Raw genomic sequence first — 19,700 nt, 5'->3', positions numbered from 1 at the left:
AAGGAGGAGTTCAAGCTTAGTGGAGTGATGGGATTTGCTAATTGCAAGATTAAGGGCTCCATTAGTGCTTGCAAAGTATCAGGTGTGCATCCTCTAGTCTCATTAACCTTGTTTAGGTCAAGTGAGAGTTTGTGCTTGTTACTCTTGGTGATCGTTATCACCTAGACGTCTTGGTGGTGATTGGGACCACAGAGTATGTTGGTAGTTAAGTAAATATGTGTTATTGCTGAGTAATGAGGCGTGTGCATGTTAAAATTATCCATACCACGAAGTGTGTTAAAGAACATGAAACAATCACCAAACAAGTCTCATCAACAACTATTGCTTACACCTATGTTACCACAAACCGCCACACATGTACCCTCAGTGACAAGAAGTTATGTTATGACAAAGGAACACACATGAACCCTCCCCGACAACAAGCGACAAAAACCTTCCCTACTTCCGTACACCCCCTAACCTAGAAATGGAATAATGTTTGGAGTGAGACTACATACGTTTCCGCACTTGCTGGAGTAGGTTAGGGGTTGTACGGAAGTAGGGAAAATTCTTGTCGCTTGTTATTTAATTTATAGTAATCTTCTTTAAATAATTAAGCACAGGGACAAACCCCCTTCACTCAATAACCCATCACGCAACGAAGACAAAAGAAAATTAAATAACCAAAAGAACTTGAGATAGATACAAAAAAAATATCTCGTGGATTGACCAAAGTACACATATCCACCCGCTCTAACAACAAGCGCAAACACCTTGCCTATTTCCCTGCACGACCAACCCTGTGACAAGGATTATAAGCTCGTCCTCACATTACATATATGGAATTGTTATCGTAAAAAAGAATGAGTGCATTCTTTTTTACTATTAAGAAACACGAGAAAAATCATGTTTTTTTTTTACCTTTCCATGTGAGAGTCTGCTCACGTTTAATTCGTTTATACAGTTGAAAGTGTGCAGTTATACTGAGCGCTGATAATTCCCCGCCGTTTATTTGCATAATACTTTTACCTTTTACACCAGCGGCATGGCCTGTCCTGTGTGTAGACCGGCACTTCACGAACTCAATGACACAACGCCATTCTTTTGGGTTTTGGCGCGCTGTTGGCATGTCTCCCCCGTTGCATGCACCCTATCATCACATCTTATATCATCACATCTTACAGATGCCACTCTAATCCATAAGCTTATCTTTCTGATACTAGTAGGCAGCACACAGATGCATGCCCCTGAAAACCACAAGCTTTACCTTCCTTTTCCAATCAAAACCACGTACTGTACGTCCCCAATGGTCAGGCGCTTACGCTTAGGCAACCGACCGAGAAAAAGGCAGCAAAATCTCGTGTGAGAATATGCAAACAAACAGCAATGCATGCCGAGCAGACACCACCGGCGAGTTCCTACTGATAGGAAAAGGAAAGTGTGCAGCGGACGTGGCCGAGGACGACGCGTGAACCGCGCGCGCGCACCCTGCCCGTGTCCGGGCGGCCGGCGGGCTACCACCGTTTCTGCTCACGCGCCGCGCGACGCCCAGAGCGCCTTCTCAGACCGTGATCCGGCCATCCGGACGTGCGTTTCGTCTGCGCCCCCCAAAACCTCGTCCGCGCCACGGCGGCGGCGACGCGCGCGCCCACCGGCTCCCGTCGCCGCCGATAGTTTGCCGGACCTGTGTCGCCTCCTATAAATGGACAGCTAGCAGCCCCCCTCCAGCATCTCCTGCATCTATCGATCCCATCTTTTCCTTGGCACTACACTCAACAGTCATCACAACTGCGAGGAGCGACGCTACGACCTCTGCGCTCAGGATCACCATGCCGCCGAACACCGTGACCTCCGCGTCCGTCGACCAGAACCTTGCCCTCGCCAAGCAATGCTCGCGAGGTATAGATTCAACCACAATAAGCATCTAAACACTACACTGTGGACACAAATTTGGTGATGCTTTAATTTGCTTATTATTATTAGACGACGATGATCGATTTCTTTGTTGCACTGAGATCCTTGAGTACATCGATCATGTCTCCATGATGCAGAGGCCGCCCTCGCTGGGTTCAAGGCAGCAGCTATCGGGACCGTCGCCTCTGGAATTGCCACCGTGAGTGTTCATCTATGATCTTTCTCAGCATGTAGATCTGATCGTGATAGCATATAATAAGCCTGTATGTGATTTTGATATCCTCTGTTGTTCAGCTGGTTAGCGTCAGGATGCTGCCATGGGCTAAGGCCAACATCAACCCCGCTGGCCAGGCCCTCATCATCTCCACAGGTACATGTACATCTCACTCCCCCTACAATTTAACAACCTAGATGCCTTCACATGTCATCAGTGAAATAAACATGTTCTTCTACATATAACTGATGCCTGTTTTGCTCCACGAAAACTGGATCCGGCAGTTGCTGGCATGGCGTACTTCATCGCGGCAGACAAGAAGATCCTCGCGCTGGCGAGGCAGCACTCCTACGAGAACGCACCTGATCACCTCAAGGACACCTCCTTCCAGGGCACCGGCCGTCCGCACCCAGGGTTCTTCAGGCCGTGAGCGAGGAAGCTATATATGGCCCTGCTGGAAGCACTAGTATTCTCAGCCGTCGATGCAGCATGTCCAAACAATAATCTACTACTACTAGCCTAATAAATAAATAAATAAATATATATATATATATATATATATATATATATATATATATATATATATATATATATATATACTACTACTACTAGCTAGTAGACATCGGCGATCGATGTGCTCCGAGAAACTGTAATACTCCTAGCTTATAGTGCTCCAGTTTACTGTATCTAGCTACCTTCCATCATATAAATGATATGCTAGCTCCTATTTTTTAAGGCCTTGTTTAGTTCCAAAAACTTTTGCAAAATGTGAATAGTACCAATTTCGTTTGTATTTGATAAATATTGTCCAATCATGGACTAACTAGGCTCAAAAGATTCGTCTCGTCAATTCCGATCAAACTGTGTAATTAGTTTTTGTTTTCATCTATATTTAATACTTCATGCATACGTCTAAAGATTCGATGTGATGGGGAATCTGAAAAATTTTGCAAAATTTTTTGGGAACTAAACAAGGCCTAAGTATACAACTTTTTGTGCTATATGACCGCAAAAAAACATGCATGATGGCAAAAGGCTTTTCCTCTTCATATCAATCATCGATGTTGTACACTGTGCTTCTGTGCCGCCCGTGTGCCGTCCATGCATGTACCGCAAGGGGGTTTGCACAACACGATGGTTTTTAGTTATACTCCATCATGCATTCATACACACATTCTCAGACCCCTAATTAGATACAAGTGGCTGGTGCTCTTCTCTAACTATGCACACAAGCTAAACTTCAGTATTTCCAAAACCTTTTTTAACTTCAGAGCTAGAATAAACAGCAGGCAAGCACAACAGACGTGGTTGGGATCAACTTGACCTAACAAAACCTAGCCTCTTTCGTCGACGGTTCCACTTCTACAAAATAACAAACCCCCAATTTTCCACTATTTTATTAAAATTCAAATAAATTTTAAAAATTTAACATGGTTGGCGTCTCCTAACATTTAAAAAAATCAACTTCTTGGCTCCATCCCTGCAAGTCAGGGTCGAACCCCTTACTCATCTCATCATGCAACGAAGACAGAAAATAATTAAGAAAAATATACAACAAACACAAATTAAAACAGTGCATCATTGATGGACATCTATTGCTTATAGTTATGTTATGAACTTAATGACGATGATCACTACAAGAAATGAGGCTTTACATGACGATTTCTGGTGACGTTCTAAGAAAGCATCATAGAATTCTATTATCTGTGACGTTTTATTTCTGAGATGATAAATCTATGATGACTGGTTTAGTTGTCATCACTGATGGATGTCACAGATGTTATTCCCTTACAAAATGATGCAAGATCAAGAGTATTGGATATCGAGCCCAAGACATATATATTCATTTTAGATTGGTAAATTAATAAAAATAGAAATAAAACATTTATTCATATTAAATTGGAGTGATAATGACACATTTGTCTTAATAAAAATTTAATGCATGTTTACTTTTTTGTCACAACCTTGGCTATGTGGTCACACGTTTGCCTTAATTAAGTAGCTAATGCACTTTAGCTTGTTGAACTAAATAGCCAAGGCAATTAAACTGGTGATTGAAATGGTAGGCAAACATGTAAACACACTTATATGACTTGCCTCATCATCTTATATTGCTCCGAGGTGGACACTTGACAACAGTAGCCCACAAAGGCCCATTATCGACTTCAGTATATGTTGATTTGTGAAACCCTAAGCCCAACACATCATCCCCACGCCCTCCGCTCCTGCAGCCGCCGCCCAACCAAGGATGCCAGCTGCTGCTTACGGCGTCGCTTCTCTCCCCGTCGCGAGCGCGGTGCCGGGCGCTGAAAGACCTCCGATCGACACCCAGCCCCTTCTCCATGGCGCGCTGCACGTAGAACTGGGTCGTCATCGACACGCTGCGTCGTCACCATGCATCCTGCCGACAAGCGGGGCGCCATGGCTCGAATCCGGCGGCCTCCCTCAGTCTTCCCTCAGATCTCACAGGTACGGCGAGCTCCCTCCCTCTCCCTCGGCAGCTAATCAACGATGGGGTGGTTGTCCTTCTTCTCCCTTGTTGGATCCATGCCACAGTGGCCAGATCGACAACATGGTGGTGGCCACGGCATCGAGCGGGCGGGCTGCACGGGTATGTTCGTGTGTGGTACTCAGCAGATTGGCTGCTGACTCCAGGTGACCAGTCCTCCCTCAATCCCTCTCCTCCAACCCCTGAGCCCCGATGCCTGGCCTCAGATCTGGCAGCAACGATATGGGGAAGGTCTCTGCTGGATCTGAATAAGGTATGTTGTTTCCCTCTCCCATGTTCAATTGGATTGGTGCATGATTTGTGGTACATTAAGTTTGGTGCCACTATACTGTGTGATCTGTCATGTTTGGTTTCTCCAACGATGCAGATTTCCCTCAAATTACAGAGTATAAGATTCTCAAACTGCTGGAGCATGGTGATGTCGCTTCCCCTCATCTAACATAGAAATCTGAATCAGGAGGCATTATAAGGCCCATATCTAAAATTTGATTCCATTCCGTGCTTGATATGTGTTGCTGCCAATTCACTTACTAAACTAAGTAGATATGTGTTGCTGCCAATTACTGCTAACTACCAAACCTACTACTGAACTAAGTTGCCAGTTGCCTTGCTACCAAACCTGCCTTGGTCAGTCTTGGAAATGTTGATATGTGTACCAACACTCTGTTTTTATTGTAGATAACTTGATGCCTTGTTCCTTGCCTACGGTTTAATTTACCTACATACTCTCATGGAGAAAACTACATGTGTTATTTTCAGGGAGACAACTACAGAGACTAGGACCATGATGCAATGGATTTTTTGAAGGAGTGTCACCATACAGAAAAAAGTTCAAGCCTATGCACTAGCTACTAGAATGCTATTGTAATAGATGTGAAGGTCGATAAGGACCTATTTTGTGTTTCCTTGTGATAATCAGAACATGTTATGTTAATGTACTGGAAATTGAGTTACTAAATTGTTGGGCTATATGTGATTTTCATTATATGATTTGTGATGGTCGATTTTGGTGAACACATAACACTTACATGACAAATCAAATCTATGATGGAAAGCATCCTACGTGTTAAATGGCTATGACGGTCAATTTTGTCATACACTATTGGGCCTAATCTGGGCTAAATGGACTTCCAGGGATTCTATGACGAACCTAAATGTCAATTTGTGACGGCTTAATTTGATTCAGCAAATTTATGACGTGAGATACATGACGGTTTTTTCTTTCGTCATGGTAAGTTAACCATGACGTATTTTTGACTGTTTGTGACCAAAGTAACCGTCATGTAAAGCCTTGATTCTTATAGTGATGGGCCACGTATGAACCCATCCCGACAACAATAGACAAAAACTTTTCCTACTTCCGTACACCCCGTATATAACGTTTCTTATCCGTAACATAATTTACTTCTAGAAAAATTCATAGGAACTTTTCTTGAATGCAGGGGCAAACTCATTGCATATAGTTACGTTACAACAAAAGGCCACACATGCACCCACCCCAACAACAAGCGACAAAAACTTTCTCTACTTACGTACACCCCACAAGTCCAAAACCATCGGACCGAAAAAGGACCCTACATTGCTCCCACATGAGCGACATGGGAAGCGACTCGAATCTACACAGTCACTTCCTTTCCTCCTTCCCTCGCGTCGTGCCACCACTGGAGTAGGCCGCTGTCATGGTCGTGCGGCTTGCCATAAGGGCGGCGGCAGGGGCCTTCTTTGTGGTCATGGGTGCGGTGGTCAAGGGCGAGCTCATGTGTGGCGTCATGGGGCCCGTGTAGCGGCGGTCTAGTACTGCTTGCTCATCTTGGCATCCGGATTTGACGAGGCATGGGTCGGATCCATGTAGAACTAGGTGTTGGGCGACGGTGGCTAAGGCTACAACCCTCGGTTCAGCGTCTAGAACATGCGTGGTGTGGCTGTGTCGGCCTAGGACACCAAGGGCGGGCCTCATCCTCTTCTGTGCTTGGCTATGGTGGCAACGTGCGTAGCAGTGGACTAGCGAGGCATGCACTCGCATGAGCCACGTGGGGCTCGATGGGGCCACCTGCTAGAGCCGCAGTGATGCCGCCCAGTGCCCGTGCTGGTGTCGAGTAGTGACGGGGGGCTTCTTCATCTTCCTCAACATCCTTCTTTTCCCCTCGACCATGCATCCATGGTGGACGCGTCAACGTCAACGGAGGAAACTGGGTCTGGTGCCCTGTTGGCCAAATCCGACACCCCCAAGGCAAGGGGTAGCGCTTGTGGTGGAGCATATGTGCCTGACGGTTGCTGCAGGAGATTGGCAGCATCGACGACAGGTGCTCAGCTAGCGACGGCTACTGCATGTGGTAGAAGGACACGTGCGATAGGGTGAGGCTGGTTCTTAGCATGTTGTCTGGTCGATGGGGGTCGGCGACGCAGTTGTGCAGCTGCTACGAGTAGCTGGTACGTTGATGCCTCTCTGGTGAGGCTTCTATAGGATGACTGGTAGTGACGATGGCGGCGACAGTTTGGGGTCTAGCATTTAGTTTGTTGGGGGACACCTCAGCTCTGGCGAAAGCCTAGCAATGGTGATGCATGCGGCACCGCTTTCCCTATTGGGGCGTCGTGTCTCTGGCAACATCTTCTGTATGTGAAAACCAGGTCCATTCCTAGATGAGCGACGACACACACTGGACGTTGTAACCTTACTAAAGGCGTTACTTGAGAAATTTCGACTCGATCATGATGTCTCGAGTGGCGGACACCCTCCGCTTCTCAGTGCCTAGTCAACCTCTTATTCAACAGTTGGGTTTGTTTCGGACGCTTGGCATTCGCCACGGATGCGGCAAGAGGATCAAGGCTGGAATTCAAAGCTGCTCTTCGCGATGTGGTTGAGCTCGGCAATGATGACTTGCTATAACCTCTCCTGCTTGGGGACCTTCAGTCTCACATCTTAGTTGGGTTGTCTGTGAGCTTCCATGGGAAGTCGAAGCTACTGGCTGCTTTGCAACCATGCTTGGCAGCTATGACTCTTGGTGATGTGTTCTCTGTCGCGTTTGCATGGGTGGGCTAGCCTTTCGTGATGTGTTACACAACTGTTTGGCTCCAATGCTTTTATATAAAGTTGATGTCTTCTTATCAATAAGAGCCGGTAACGGATATTTCAAAAAAAAAAACTTATGTACACCCCCTATAACGTATCCTAGGCCTGCAAGCATGGAAACGTATGTAGCCTCACTCCAAATATTTTTTTAGTAACATTTCCTCTCCATTACATAATGTATTTCTAGAAACAATTATAATATTTTTTCTTTAATTAATGGCGCTGCCGAGTAAACCTATCACTCACCTTATCAGGCAACATGAACCAAAAAAATAATTGAAAAACTGTGGCAGAACCTCCTGAATTAAGTGGCCCACATGCACACATCATTGTCCCAAAGACTTCTGATCGACGTGCACGAGTTCCAAATGACTCAAGAAGTCTGTCGGGTGTCCTCGGGAAACCCGAATCATCCACGTAACATTCTTTTCAGGAATTCCCTCATCAAGCATCACAGTATTACAACATTTCATAGATAAGAGAAATCAGAGTAAAAGCGGAAAGGTTACATAACATAGATTGAAACTTAAGTTCATAGTTTACAAACCATAAGTATTTGATACATAAAAGCTTCGGAACTTTATATTACATAAACCATAGATCACACAACAAATTTTACTTGCCCAAAGTCACTCATCAGATTCATCATCATCATTACTCTCCTCCACAAGAGTAAAGTAACCATGACCATCAAAAGGATTATCAAGAGGTTCACCTGCAACATGGGTTAATAAAACCCTGAGTACAAAAGTACTCAACAAGACTTAACCGACTATAAAAGAGGTGAAGACTCAGGTATGCAGGCTATGGGGATTCAAGGTAAAGCTTTAACAAGATCAAAGCATTTCTTTTTGCATAAAAGCTTACTAAGAGTAAAACCTACTTTCAAGTTTTAACTCAAGGTCATCATTTATGACTAACCAAAATTATCATCAAACTTTCATAATCATACCACCTCTTTCTTAAACCAAAGATTCACTTATTACTACGATGATGGTACGAGGATTGAGGCTCCATATCCGAGGAAACACGGCGATTCGAATCGATTAAACCCAGCTGGGGATTCAGTACCACACGACATATGTAGAACTTAATCTTGCATATGTCAACCTTTTCTATAGATCCTCCCATACAAGAACGGGTCCAGCGTCACCCGAGAGTACAGCACACCACCATCCTACAGCCAATCTAGATGTTTCCCGGTCATCTCAGATCCGTAAGGTGGGTACACGCTACTCTCGCCATCTCTCCACTCCCAGTACGCGGTTAGCCGTTCTCAAGTATCGGAATAGCTATAGGTAAGGCTTACCAGCGCATGTGGGCTGTACTCAAAGGTCTCAATCACAACAGGCCAATCAACGGTACGGTCCTTAATCGACACAGTTGGAGACACTACTTTAAGACTCCATTCTTAAAGCAAGTCCACCGACCCGTCGCAAGTTTAAACATGATTAACCATAAAAGTATTCCACAACAACCCTTCAAACTTTCTCATTTGAAAACTTATCTAATGAGCAGGGCTAAGCATACTAAGCATTTTCATAAAGCAAGTATCAAGGTTAATATTGAAATCATCAAGGTAGATAATGCAGCAAATAGGATTCATTCAACTCCTATTCACCTAATGCATCATATTAACTCAAGTGATATAAATAACTTTATGAAAATACAAGGATAGGGTTTAATGTCCGGGGCTTGCCTTGACCGGAAGGGAAGTTCGGCAACTCAACAACACTCGAAGGATCCACAAACTCGGAAGAAACCCACTGGGGATCAGATTCTTCCGGAGCGTATTCTATACGTAAAAGTGCATATGCATGATTATGATATACTCATGGCATGGTAAAGACAGGTTACATGTTCTTGGATGACAACAATAAACATAACTATCTCGAGTACAATTTACCTTCACGGTATAGAAACAACTAACTTAGCTACCCAAAAACATAGATTATTTCTAAACAAGTTTTATTATTTTCATTAAGCAATATTGGGTATCTATCAAACAATAAAGATCATATATATAAAATAAATCATAACCAGGGAGCATATCATGCTAAGTAACCATTGGTTGCCAATCAATCTAAAATATCACACAAAGCCTAAAGGAATAATTATTTCTATTTCTTTTATAATTATTTTAAATAGCTTTATTAAGAGACAGAGCATACTTTATCAAACAGAGCTGAAATTATTCTTGAAGCTAGATAACAGTAACATAAGATCACATATTAAATTTCATAATTTTTGGATATACCCATAATTTACTAAAAATCATGGAAGGTTTATTCATTAATAAACAGAGGCAATTTATAGATACATGCAAACTAACATAAAATAAAATTTAATATTTTTCCTACACTCTTTACATTCTCTGGAACCCACACAAAAATTTTCATAATTTTTGGATCAGCACAAAATTTACTACACAATTTCAAATATAAAACAAAAACTGCATAAAAGAAAAAGAAAAACAAGACAGCACTGTGCCACTGCGGCCCAGGAGCTCGGCCCACGCGTTTGGCCCAAACCAGCTCGGGAGAGCTCCCCCGCGCGGACCGCGCGCTGCCCCTCACCTCACGCAGACACTGATGGGCGGGTCCCGCCCGTCAGCTTCGCCTTCTACCTCGCGCCACCGCTCCGGCGACCTCCACCGCAACACCGGTGAGCTCCCGGCTTCCGCAGCGAGGCGCGCTAGCTTCCCCAGATCCTTGCGCACCCGTAGACCTCCTTTACACCCGCTCTCCCCTACCCTAGCTGCCACGGCCATGGACGCGGCGGACGGCCACCCCGGCCGAGCCAATGCCGGCCACTACGCTTGAGTAGAGCGCGAATTGAGCAGCGCAAGAGCATCAGTGGCTCACCGCGATCCCAAAGGAACAAGAAGCAGCGTCGGAGAAGCTCGGGGTGATGCTGGCCACGGTGAGGTGCTCGCGGCGGCGTTTCGGCCGGAGATGGAGAAGATGGTGACGTCCCGGCGATTGAGAGGGTTATGGAGTGAGCTTGGTGGTGCTCTGGGTTCGCAAGGAGGTGGCGGACATAGTGGACAGCTCAATTTGATGCGAGGAGGATCGAGCACGGCCAATTTGGATGGGGACGAGGTGCTGCTCCTTGGTGCTCCGGTGGCAGAAAAGAGGTCGGTGCTCGCAGTATAGAAGGGCACGTCGTGCTCCTGGTTGCCAGCAGGTGCTCCACATCGTCACGGACGTGAACACGCGCGTGGACGGGGTAAAACGGTGGCCATGCGCTGGCATTCACCGATCAACTCTCGGCTGACCACCGCCATGAACAGGAGCCAAAGCTTATCCCCCCCTTTTTCCCAAAGTACTCTCTGTCTTTTTGTGAAATGCAACCAAACTTTGAATAGAAGTCAAAATTTCATCAAAATAAAAGTTGTACAAAATTTTGTGAGCTACAAAACATCTTTTGGTGGCCAGAGCCAAATCTGAGTGGAAACTAGTGAATTTACCCAAACAATTTTGAAATTCAAACTCAAATCAAAGAAATTCCAAATTTTTGAATTGGGGCAAAACAGAATTCCCAAAATTACTTTTGATTTCGTATAACAACTTGAAAAACTCCCAACATGAAAGTTGTTCAACTTTTCAAGCCCTACAACTTTCATGTTGACCATTTTGCAAAATTCCAAACAGATTTTGAATTGGGGATTTAAGTTTGAAAAGGGGACACTTTCCGGAAATCTGTATTTTTAAAATTACTTTGGATTTTGTACTGAATCTTCAAAAACTCAAAACACCAAAGTTGTACATCTTGACAAGATCTACAACTTTGCTTTTGAACTCAACTTCAAATTTTGCTTGGTTTTTGAATTGCACAAAAGGGGACAAATCTAGGGTTTTGAAAACTAGGGTTCCCCCCCTAAGTTTCACCCAAGGTTTTTAAACTCCAAAATAAACATCCATACATAAATTAAACACACTTTAAATTCTTAAGCACATTCAACCAAAGTTAAACTTATTTTAAGTTAATGCATCAGGGTTTACTTAACAATAAACTATGCAATGCTCATGATGACATGTCATGTTTTAGTTCGCTTAACACGAGAGTGTTACAGCTCTTTCCCCCTTAAAGAAATCTCGTCCCGAGATTTAACTTGAAGGCTAACTAATGGAAAAGGAAGTTTATCAAGCACTTCCAAAACCAACTTTTACAAAAACAGGGGTAGATCATAACACTACAGATTACAAGGATAGCATAGAAGAAAGGAACTCAGGAAAACTTTCTAAGAGAAACTCTTCGGATTCCCACGTGGCTTCATCTTCAGTATGTTGATTCCATTGCACCTTGTAGTATTTGATAGTTCTTCTACGAGTGACTCGATCTTTTTGATCCAAAATCTTGATAGGATACTCTGAATATGTTAGATCAGGCTTTAACTCAATTTCTTCAACATGAATGATATGATCAGGCACTCGAAGACATTTCTTTAATTGAGAGACATGGAACACATTGTGTACTGATAACAACTGTGGTGGTAAATCTAGACGATATGCCACCTTTCCACATCTTTCAAGGATTTGATATGGACCTATATATCGAGGTGCCAACTTTCCTTTTACTCCAAAACGAGTTACTCCTTTCATAGGTGACACTTTGAGGTATACATAATCACCAGCCTCAAAGGTAAGAGATCGACGTCTCTTATCAGCATAACTCTTTTGCCTGGACTGTGCTATCTTCATGTTCTCTCGAATGAGCCTGACTTTTTCTTCGGTTTCTTTGACTAAGTCAACCCCGAAGAGACTATGTTCTCCAGGTTCTGACCAATTCAAGGGTGTTCTGCACCTTCTGCCATATAAAGCTTCCAATGGTGCCATCTTAATGCTCTCTTGATAACTATTATTATAAGAGAATTCTGCTAAAGGCAAACATTCGTGCCACTTCTCTGAATAACTGAGCACACAAGATCTTAACATATCTTCTAAGATCTGATTGACTCTTTCAGTCTGACCTCCAGTCTGTGGATGATAAGCTGTACTATGCAGAAGTTTGGTACCCAAGGACTTATGCAGATGCTTCCAGAAAGCATTCACAAATTGTGTCCCTCTATCAGATACAATAGTCTTTGGAACACCATGTAGACTCACAATTCTGTTAAAGTATATCTTAGCATAGTCAGAAGCTCGATAATCCTTTCTTACTGGAATGAAATGGGCCGATTTGGTTAGGCGATCAACAATGACCCATATGGAATCAAACCCTCTCGATGTTCTGGGTAAACCTACTATGAAGTCCATACTAATGTCATCCCATTTCCAAGATGGAATTGGCAACGGTTGCAATTCTCCAGCAGACCTAAGATGAACTGCTTTCACTTTTTGACAAGTATCGCATCTAGCCACATAACTAGCAATTTCAAGCTTCATCTTAGTCCACCAGAATCTTTGTTTTAGATCATGATACATCTTATTACTACCTGGATGGATTGAAAGTCTTGTTGCATGAGCTTCATCAAGAATTTGTTTTCTGAGTTCAGGGACTTTTGGAACTACTAAACGATCCTTGAACCAAATCACTCCAGCTTCATCTATTCTGAACTTAGAATTTGGTTCAGACTGAACCTTTCTTTTCAAAAAGATTATACCCTTATTTTCTTGCTGGGCTGTAATAATCTGATCTTTGATAGATGACTGAACTGTCATATTTGTCAAACTCCCTTGTGGAATCATCTCAAGACCTAACTTTTCAAATTCATAACATAAGGTAAGGTCTATAGGCTTGACTTCCAGACAATTGCAATGACTCTTTCGACTGAGTGCATCTGCCACCACATTGGCTTTGCCTGGGTGATAATGTACCTCAATATCATAATCTTTTATCAGTTCTAACCATCTTCTCTGGCGCATATTCAACTCTGACTGAGTAAAGATGTATTTCAAACTCTTATGATCAGTATATATGTGACAAGTATTGCCCAATAGATAAAGTCGCCAGATCTTCAGAGCATGGACTACAGCTGCCAACTCTAGATCATGGGTTGGATAATGCTCTTCATGACGCTTAAGTTGTCGTGAAGCATATGCAATGACTCTGCCTTCTTGCATTAGTACACACCCAATGCCTTTGCCTGAAGCATCACAATACACATCAAAAGATTTTTCAATATCAGGTTGAGCTAGCACGGGTGCAGTGGTCAACAACTTTTTCAAAGTCCGAAAAGCTTCTTCACACTCGAATGACCACACAAACTTGGTATCATTCTTCAGCAGTGTTGTCATTGGTTTAGAGATCTTGGAGAAGTCAGGGATAAACCTGCGATAATACCCCGCTAATCCTAAGAAACTCCGAACTTGATGTACTGAAGTTGGTGACTTCCAGTCAAGAACTTCCTGAACTTTGCTTGGATCTACTGCAACACCTTCAGCTGACAGGACATGACCCAAAAATTGAACTTCATCTATCCAGAATTCACACTTGCTAAACTTAGCATATAACTGATGTTCTCTCAGGCGAGTCAACACTATCCTGAGATGCTCTTCATGTTCTTCTTTAGTTTTGGAATAGATGAGAATGTCATCAATGAATACCACCACGAATTTATCTAACTCTGGCATAAACACTGAATTCATCAAGTACATAAAATGTGCTGGGGCATTTGTCAGACCAAAAGACATGACCAGATATTCATACAGACCATATCGGGTAGTGAATGCTGTTTTCGGAACATCTTTTGGCTTGATCTTAATTTGATGATACCCAGATCTCAAGTCTATCTTCGAAAATACCTTAGCACCAGTTAGTTGATCAAAGAGAAGATCAATACGGGGCAAAGGATACTTATTCTTGATTGTTACTTCATTCAAAGGACGATAGTCCACACATAGCCTCAAGGTATTGTCCTTTTTCTTCACAAAGATTGCCGGACAACCCCATGGTGATGAACTAGGTCGAATGAAACCTTTATCCATCAATTCTTGCAACTGAGTTTTTAGTTCTGCTAATTCTTTTGGTGGCATTCTATAAGCTCTTCTGGATATTGGTGCTGTCCCTGGCTTGAGCTCTATTTCAAACTCCACATCACGATCAGGTGGCAGACCAGGTAAATCCTCTGGGAACACATCAGGAAACTCACAGACCACTGGAATGTCCTTGATTTCCTTGACAGAGATAGCACATACTTGCTCAACTGCTCTCTTAAGGGTAGGAAGATGGATAAGAAGTTGAGACTTGCTATTAGGTAAGTTGACCTTGATGGTTCTATTTAAGGTGTCTATAACTGCACCTCTCTGACTCATCCAGTTCATACCCAAGATCACATCTATACTTGGATCTTTTAACACTATCATGGATGTTGGAAATATATATCCACCCAAGTCTATTGGTACCTGATGTACCATCTCCTTAGTGCATAGTCGACCCCCAGGTGACTGTATAAAGAACTCATCTTTGGTTGCACCAATAGGTATATTATGCTTTTCCGCAAATGCTCTATTCATGAAAGTATGTGATGCACCAGAATCAAAAAGTGTAAGCGCTGAGTGTTGGGCAACAGGGAACATACCAAGCATCACTGGTTCTCCCTCAGGTATAGCTTCAACTTGAGTATGAAAAACCCTTCCTGTTTTCTGAGTACCCTTACCCTTCTGCTGATTCTGGGCATTACCTTTGTTTTGATTTGCTTGCTGATTTCCAACTAGTCTTGGTGCATTGACATTTGGGACATTTTGCCTTGGATATGGACATTCACGAGAAAAATGTCCACTCTTCCCACAATTGTAACAAGGGTTGTTTGCAGCTTGTGGCATTGGCGGACGAATGGCAGGAACATTCGGCTGACGCTGAACATTGAATGGCATTGTCGGCCTTGCAAAATTCCTCTGCATATTCTGCTGCTGAGGCGGCTGATAAGAAGGACGATAAGATGGGCGGAACTGCTGAGCTGGATGATATACAAGCCTCTGACGCTTCTTGTTGCCGCCAGATGATCCAGACCCTGAGACAAAACCCCTCTTCTTCTTAGCCTCCTTATGTTTGCGATTCTTTTCTTCACTGGAGATAGCAATGTTCACTGCCTCATGATAAGATATATTGCCACATGATGCCATCATTAGCTGGAGCTTTGTATTCAAGCCTCTCATGAAACATTCCTTCTTCTTTTCATCAGTGTTGACTTGCTCAATTGCATATTGGGACAGATGATTAAACTTTCCAATATACTGCATGACTGTTTCATCCCCCTGACGGAGAGCTAAGAACTCTTCGAGCTTCATTTTCATAACTCCCTTGGGAATGTAATGAGCCCTGAAGGCTTCCTTGAATTCTCCCCAAGTGATTCGGTGGCGGGCTGGTTGAACAGCCAGTAAGTTTTCCCACCAAACTCCTGCTGCTCCTCTCAGCTGCTGAGCGGCGAAAACTGGCTTCTGGGTTTCAGTACAGTTGATGAGACTGAACTTTTGCTCCATAGTGCGAAGCCAATCCTCAGCTTCGAGAGGTTCATCAGCTTTTGTGAATACTGGGGGACGAGTATCTGTGAAGTCAACATATGTGGTTTCTTCTCGGTTATTTCGACCACGGCCACGCTGACCAACATTCTGATTCTGTGCTAACAAAGTTGTTGCATTGACCAATGCTGCAATTGCATCAGCCAAAGAGGGTGGAACTGGTGGTGCATTAGGAAAATCATCCCCACCCTGGGAAGAACTAGCTCCATGGTTGTTAGCAGACATCTGTTTAAAAACACATCACACTTCGATTAACATACTTACTTAAACATCATACATCATGGCTTACATAGCACAAACAGTTCATCTTATTTATCATACAAGTCCGCTCCTGGGCAGGACTACCGAAACCACTATCTTACACACTTCCCATACTAGAGGTTTTCTGACTAACTAAGTTACAAAGTCAGAAGATCACACTAGGTCATACTTCTTGCCTTCTCAACACCTAGTCGTCATCCATATCCGACTCACTGGTGGTAACATCCTCATCTGGAGTGGGGGTTCCTGGTTCTTCTGCTTCATCCTCAGAAGTATCACTATCCACTTGGATGACAACTGGTCCTTCCTCTGCTGCTTCAGGAGCCTCAGGTGGATTGAGGGCATCCTGCAGCTGGTGCACTTCCTCATGGAGGATGTTGGTATAGGCCTCAAGATTGACCACATACCCCGCCATATGGTACAGCTGAACTTCCATGTTGATGTTGTCAGTGAGCATCAGGCGCATATCATTCTTCATAAGCCTGTAGGTCCTTGGCGAAGGAGGACCTCCGCTGGTGTCACTCCCGTTTCCATCGCTGGAGTTGTCAGTGCTGCTGTCGCTGCTGTCGGAGGGTGGCGGATCCCTTGATGCCAACTGGTGCCTTGGGACACGACCTCCGGTGGACTTGCGAGCGGTTAGGCGGGTACGAGCCATCTGCCAAAATATTTTTATTTTGAATATTAGAACTATATATGTTCCAAGGTTAAAGGATAGAGTTTTACAATTAGATAAACATATTACCTCTAATTATTAACAACTTTAAGGAGGAAAGTCTATTACATGTTTTCAATAATGATGCATGAAACGTACTTACGAACAAAGCATACATCAAACAATTAATTAGCTTTAATTTAGTCACTTAACATAAAAGTGCATAAACTTTCTTTTCATAATTAGGGCAATATTATAATATTATAAGCATCGTTCCTTGTATATAAATATCACCATAATTATACTAAGAACATATCCATTTAGAGAGAAGGATAAGTCTAAAGAATGAATTGAGACAAGTTAGAAGCATAAGACGAGCTTAGAAGCAATTTGGACTCAAACTAATTTGAAATTTGGTTTGACTCAAAAGCTTTTGAAATTTTTAAATAAATACTGTTATACTTTCTAAGGGAAACCTGCTCTGATACCAGCTGTGGCAGAACCTCCTGAATTAAGTGGCCCACATGCACACATCATTGTCCCAAAGACTTCTGATCGACGTGCACGAGTTCCAAATGACTCAAGAAGTCTGTCGGGTGTCCTCGGGAAACCCGAATCATCCACGTAACATTCTTTTCAGGAATTCCCTCATCAAGCATCACAGTATTACAACATTTCATAGATAAGAGAAATCAGAGTAAAAGCGGAAAGGTTACATAACATAGATTGAAACTTAAGTTCATAGTTTACAAACCATAAGTATTTGATACATAAAAGCTTCGGAACTTTATATTACATAAACCATAGATCACACAACAAATTTTACTTGCCCAAAGTCACTCATCAGATTCATCATCATCATTACTCTCCTCCACAAGAGTAAAGTAACCATGACCATCAAAAGGATTATCAAGAGGTTCACCTGCAACATGGGTTAATAAAACCCTGAGTACAAAAGTACTCAACAAGACTTAACCGACTATAAAAGAGGTGAAGACTCAGGTATGCAGGCTATGGGGATTCAAGGTAAAGCTTTAACAAGATCAAAGCATTTCTTTTTGCATAAAAGCTTACTAAGAGTAAAACCTACTTTCAAGTTTTAACTCAAGGTCATCATTTATGACTAACCAAAATTATCATCAAACTTTCATAATCATACCACCTCTTTCTTAAACCAAAGATTCACTTATTACTACGATGATGGTACGAGGATTGAGGCTCCATATCCGAGGAAACACGGCGATTCGAATCGATTAAACCCAGCTGGGGATTCAGTACCACACGACATATGTAGAACTTAATCTTGCATATGTCAACCTTTTCTATAGATCCTCCCATACAAGAACGGGTCCAGCGTCACCCGAGAGTACAGCACACCACCATCCTACAGCCAATCTAGATGTTTCCCGGTCATCTCAGATCCGTAAGGTGGGTACACGCTACTCTCGCCATCTCTCCACTCCCAGTACGCGGTTAGCCGTTCTCAAGTATCGGAATAGCTATAGGTAAGGCTTACCAGCGCATGTGGGCTGTACTCAAAGGTCTCAATCACAACAGGTCAATCAACGGTACGGTCCTTAATCGACACAGTTGGAGACACTACTTTAAGACTCCATTCTTAAAGCAAGTCCACCGACCGGTCGCAAGTTTAAACATGATTAACCATAAAAGTATTCCACAACAACCCTTCAAACTTTCTCATTTGAAAACTTATCTAATGAGCAGGGCTAAGCATACTAAGCATTTTCATAAAGCAAGTATCAAGGTTAATATTGAAATCATCAAGGTAGATAATGCAGCAAATAGGATTCATTCAACTCCTATTCACCTAATGCATCATATTAACTCAAGTGATATAAATAACTTTATGAAAATACAAGGATAGGGTTTAATGTCCGGGGCTTGCCTTGACCGGAAGGGAAGTTCGGCAACTCAACAACACTCGAAGGATCCACAAACTCGGAAGAAACCCACTGGGGATCAGATTCTTCCGGAGCGTATTCTATACGTAAAAGTGCATATGCATGATTATGATATACTCATGGCATGGTAAAGACAGGTTACATGTTCTTGGATGACAACAATAAACATAACTATCTCGAGTACAATTTACCTTCACGGTATAGAAACAACTAACTTAGCTACCCAAAAACATAGATTATTTCTAAACAAGTTTTATTATTTTCATTAAGCAATATTGGGTATCTATCAAACAATAAAGATCATATATATAAAATAAATCATAACCAGGGAGCATATCATGCTAAGTAACCATTGGTTGCCAATCAATCTAAAATATCACACAAAGCCTAAAGGAATAATTATTTCTATTTCTTTTATAATTATTTTAAATAGCTTTATTAAGAGACAGAGCATACTTTATCAAACAGAGCTGAAATTATTCTTGAAGCTAGATAACAGTAACATAAGATCACATATTAAATTTCATGATTTTTGGATATACCCATAATTTACTAAAAATCATGGAAGGTTTATTCATTAATAAACAGAGGCAATTTATAGATACATGCAAACTAACATAAAATAAAATTTAATATTTTTCCTACACTCTTTACATTCTCTGGAACCCACACATAAATTTTCATAATTTTTGGATCAGCACAAAATTTACTACACAA

At 42.5% G+C, this 19,700-nt stretch overlaps 1 protein-coding gene and 1 long non-coding RNA gene across 2 annotated transcripts; both read left to right on the top strand.

Moving 5' to 3' along the window:
* On the top strand, nt 1,650-2,648 carry LOC8068755 (early nodulin-93). The gene is made up of 4 exons (XM_002437760.2): nt 1,650-1,878; nt 2,031-2,092; nt 2,188-2,263; nt 2,392-2,648. The coding sequence occupies exons 1-4, from the start codon at nt 1,809-1,811 to the stop codon at nt 2,535-2,537; spliced, it is 354 nt and encodes a 117-aa protein (XP_002437805.1). The 5' UTR covers nt 1,650-1,808; the 3' UTR covers nt 2,538-2,648.
* Nucleotides 4,253-5,601, top strand: LOC110430754. Its single transcript, XR_002448117.1, has 2 exons — nt 4,253-4,869; nt 5,376-5,601. It is a non-coding gene; the product is annotated as an uncharacterized LOC110430754 (long non-coding RNA).

The sequence above is a fragment of the Sorghum bicolor genome, chromosome 10 (assembly GCF_000003195.3).
Source record: "Sorghum bicolor cultivar BTx623 chromosome 10, Sorghum_bicolor_NCBIv3, whole genome shotgun sequence".
Classification (NCBI taxonomy): Eukaryota; Viridiplantae; Streptophyta; class Magnoliopsida; order Poales; family Poaceae; genus Sorghum; species Sorghum bicolor.
Note: the sequence above shows the minus strand (reverse complement) of the source record. Positions and strands in the feature narration are given on the sequence as shown.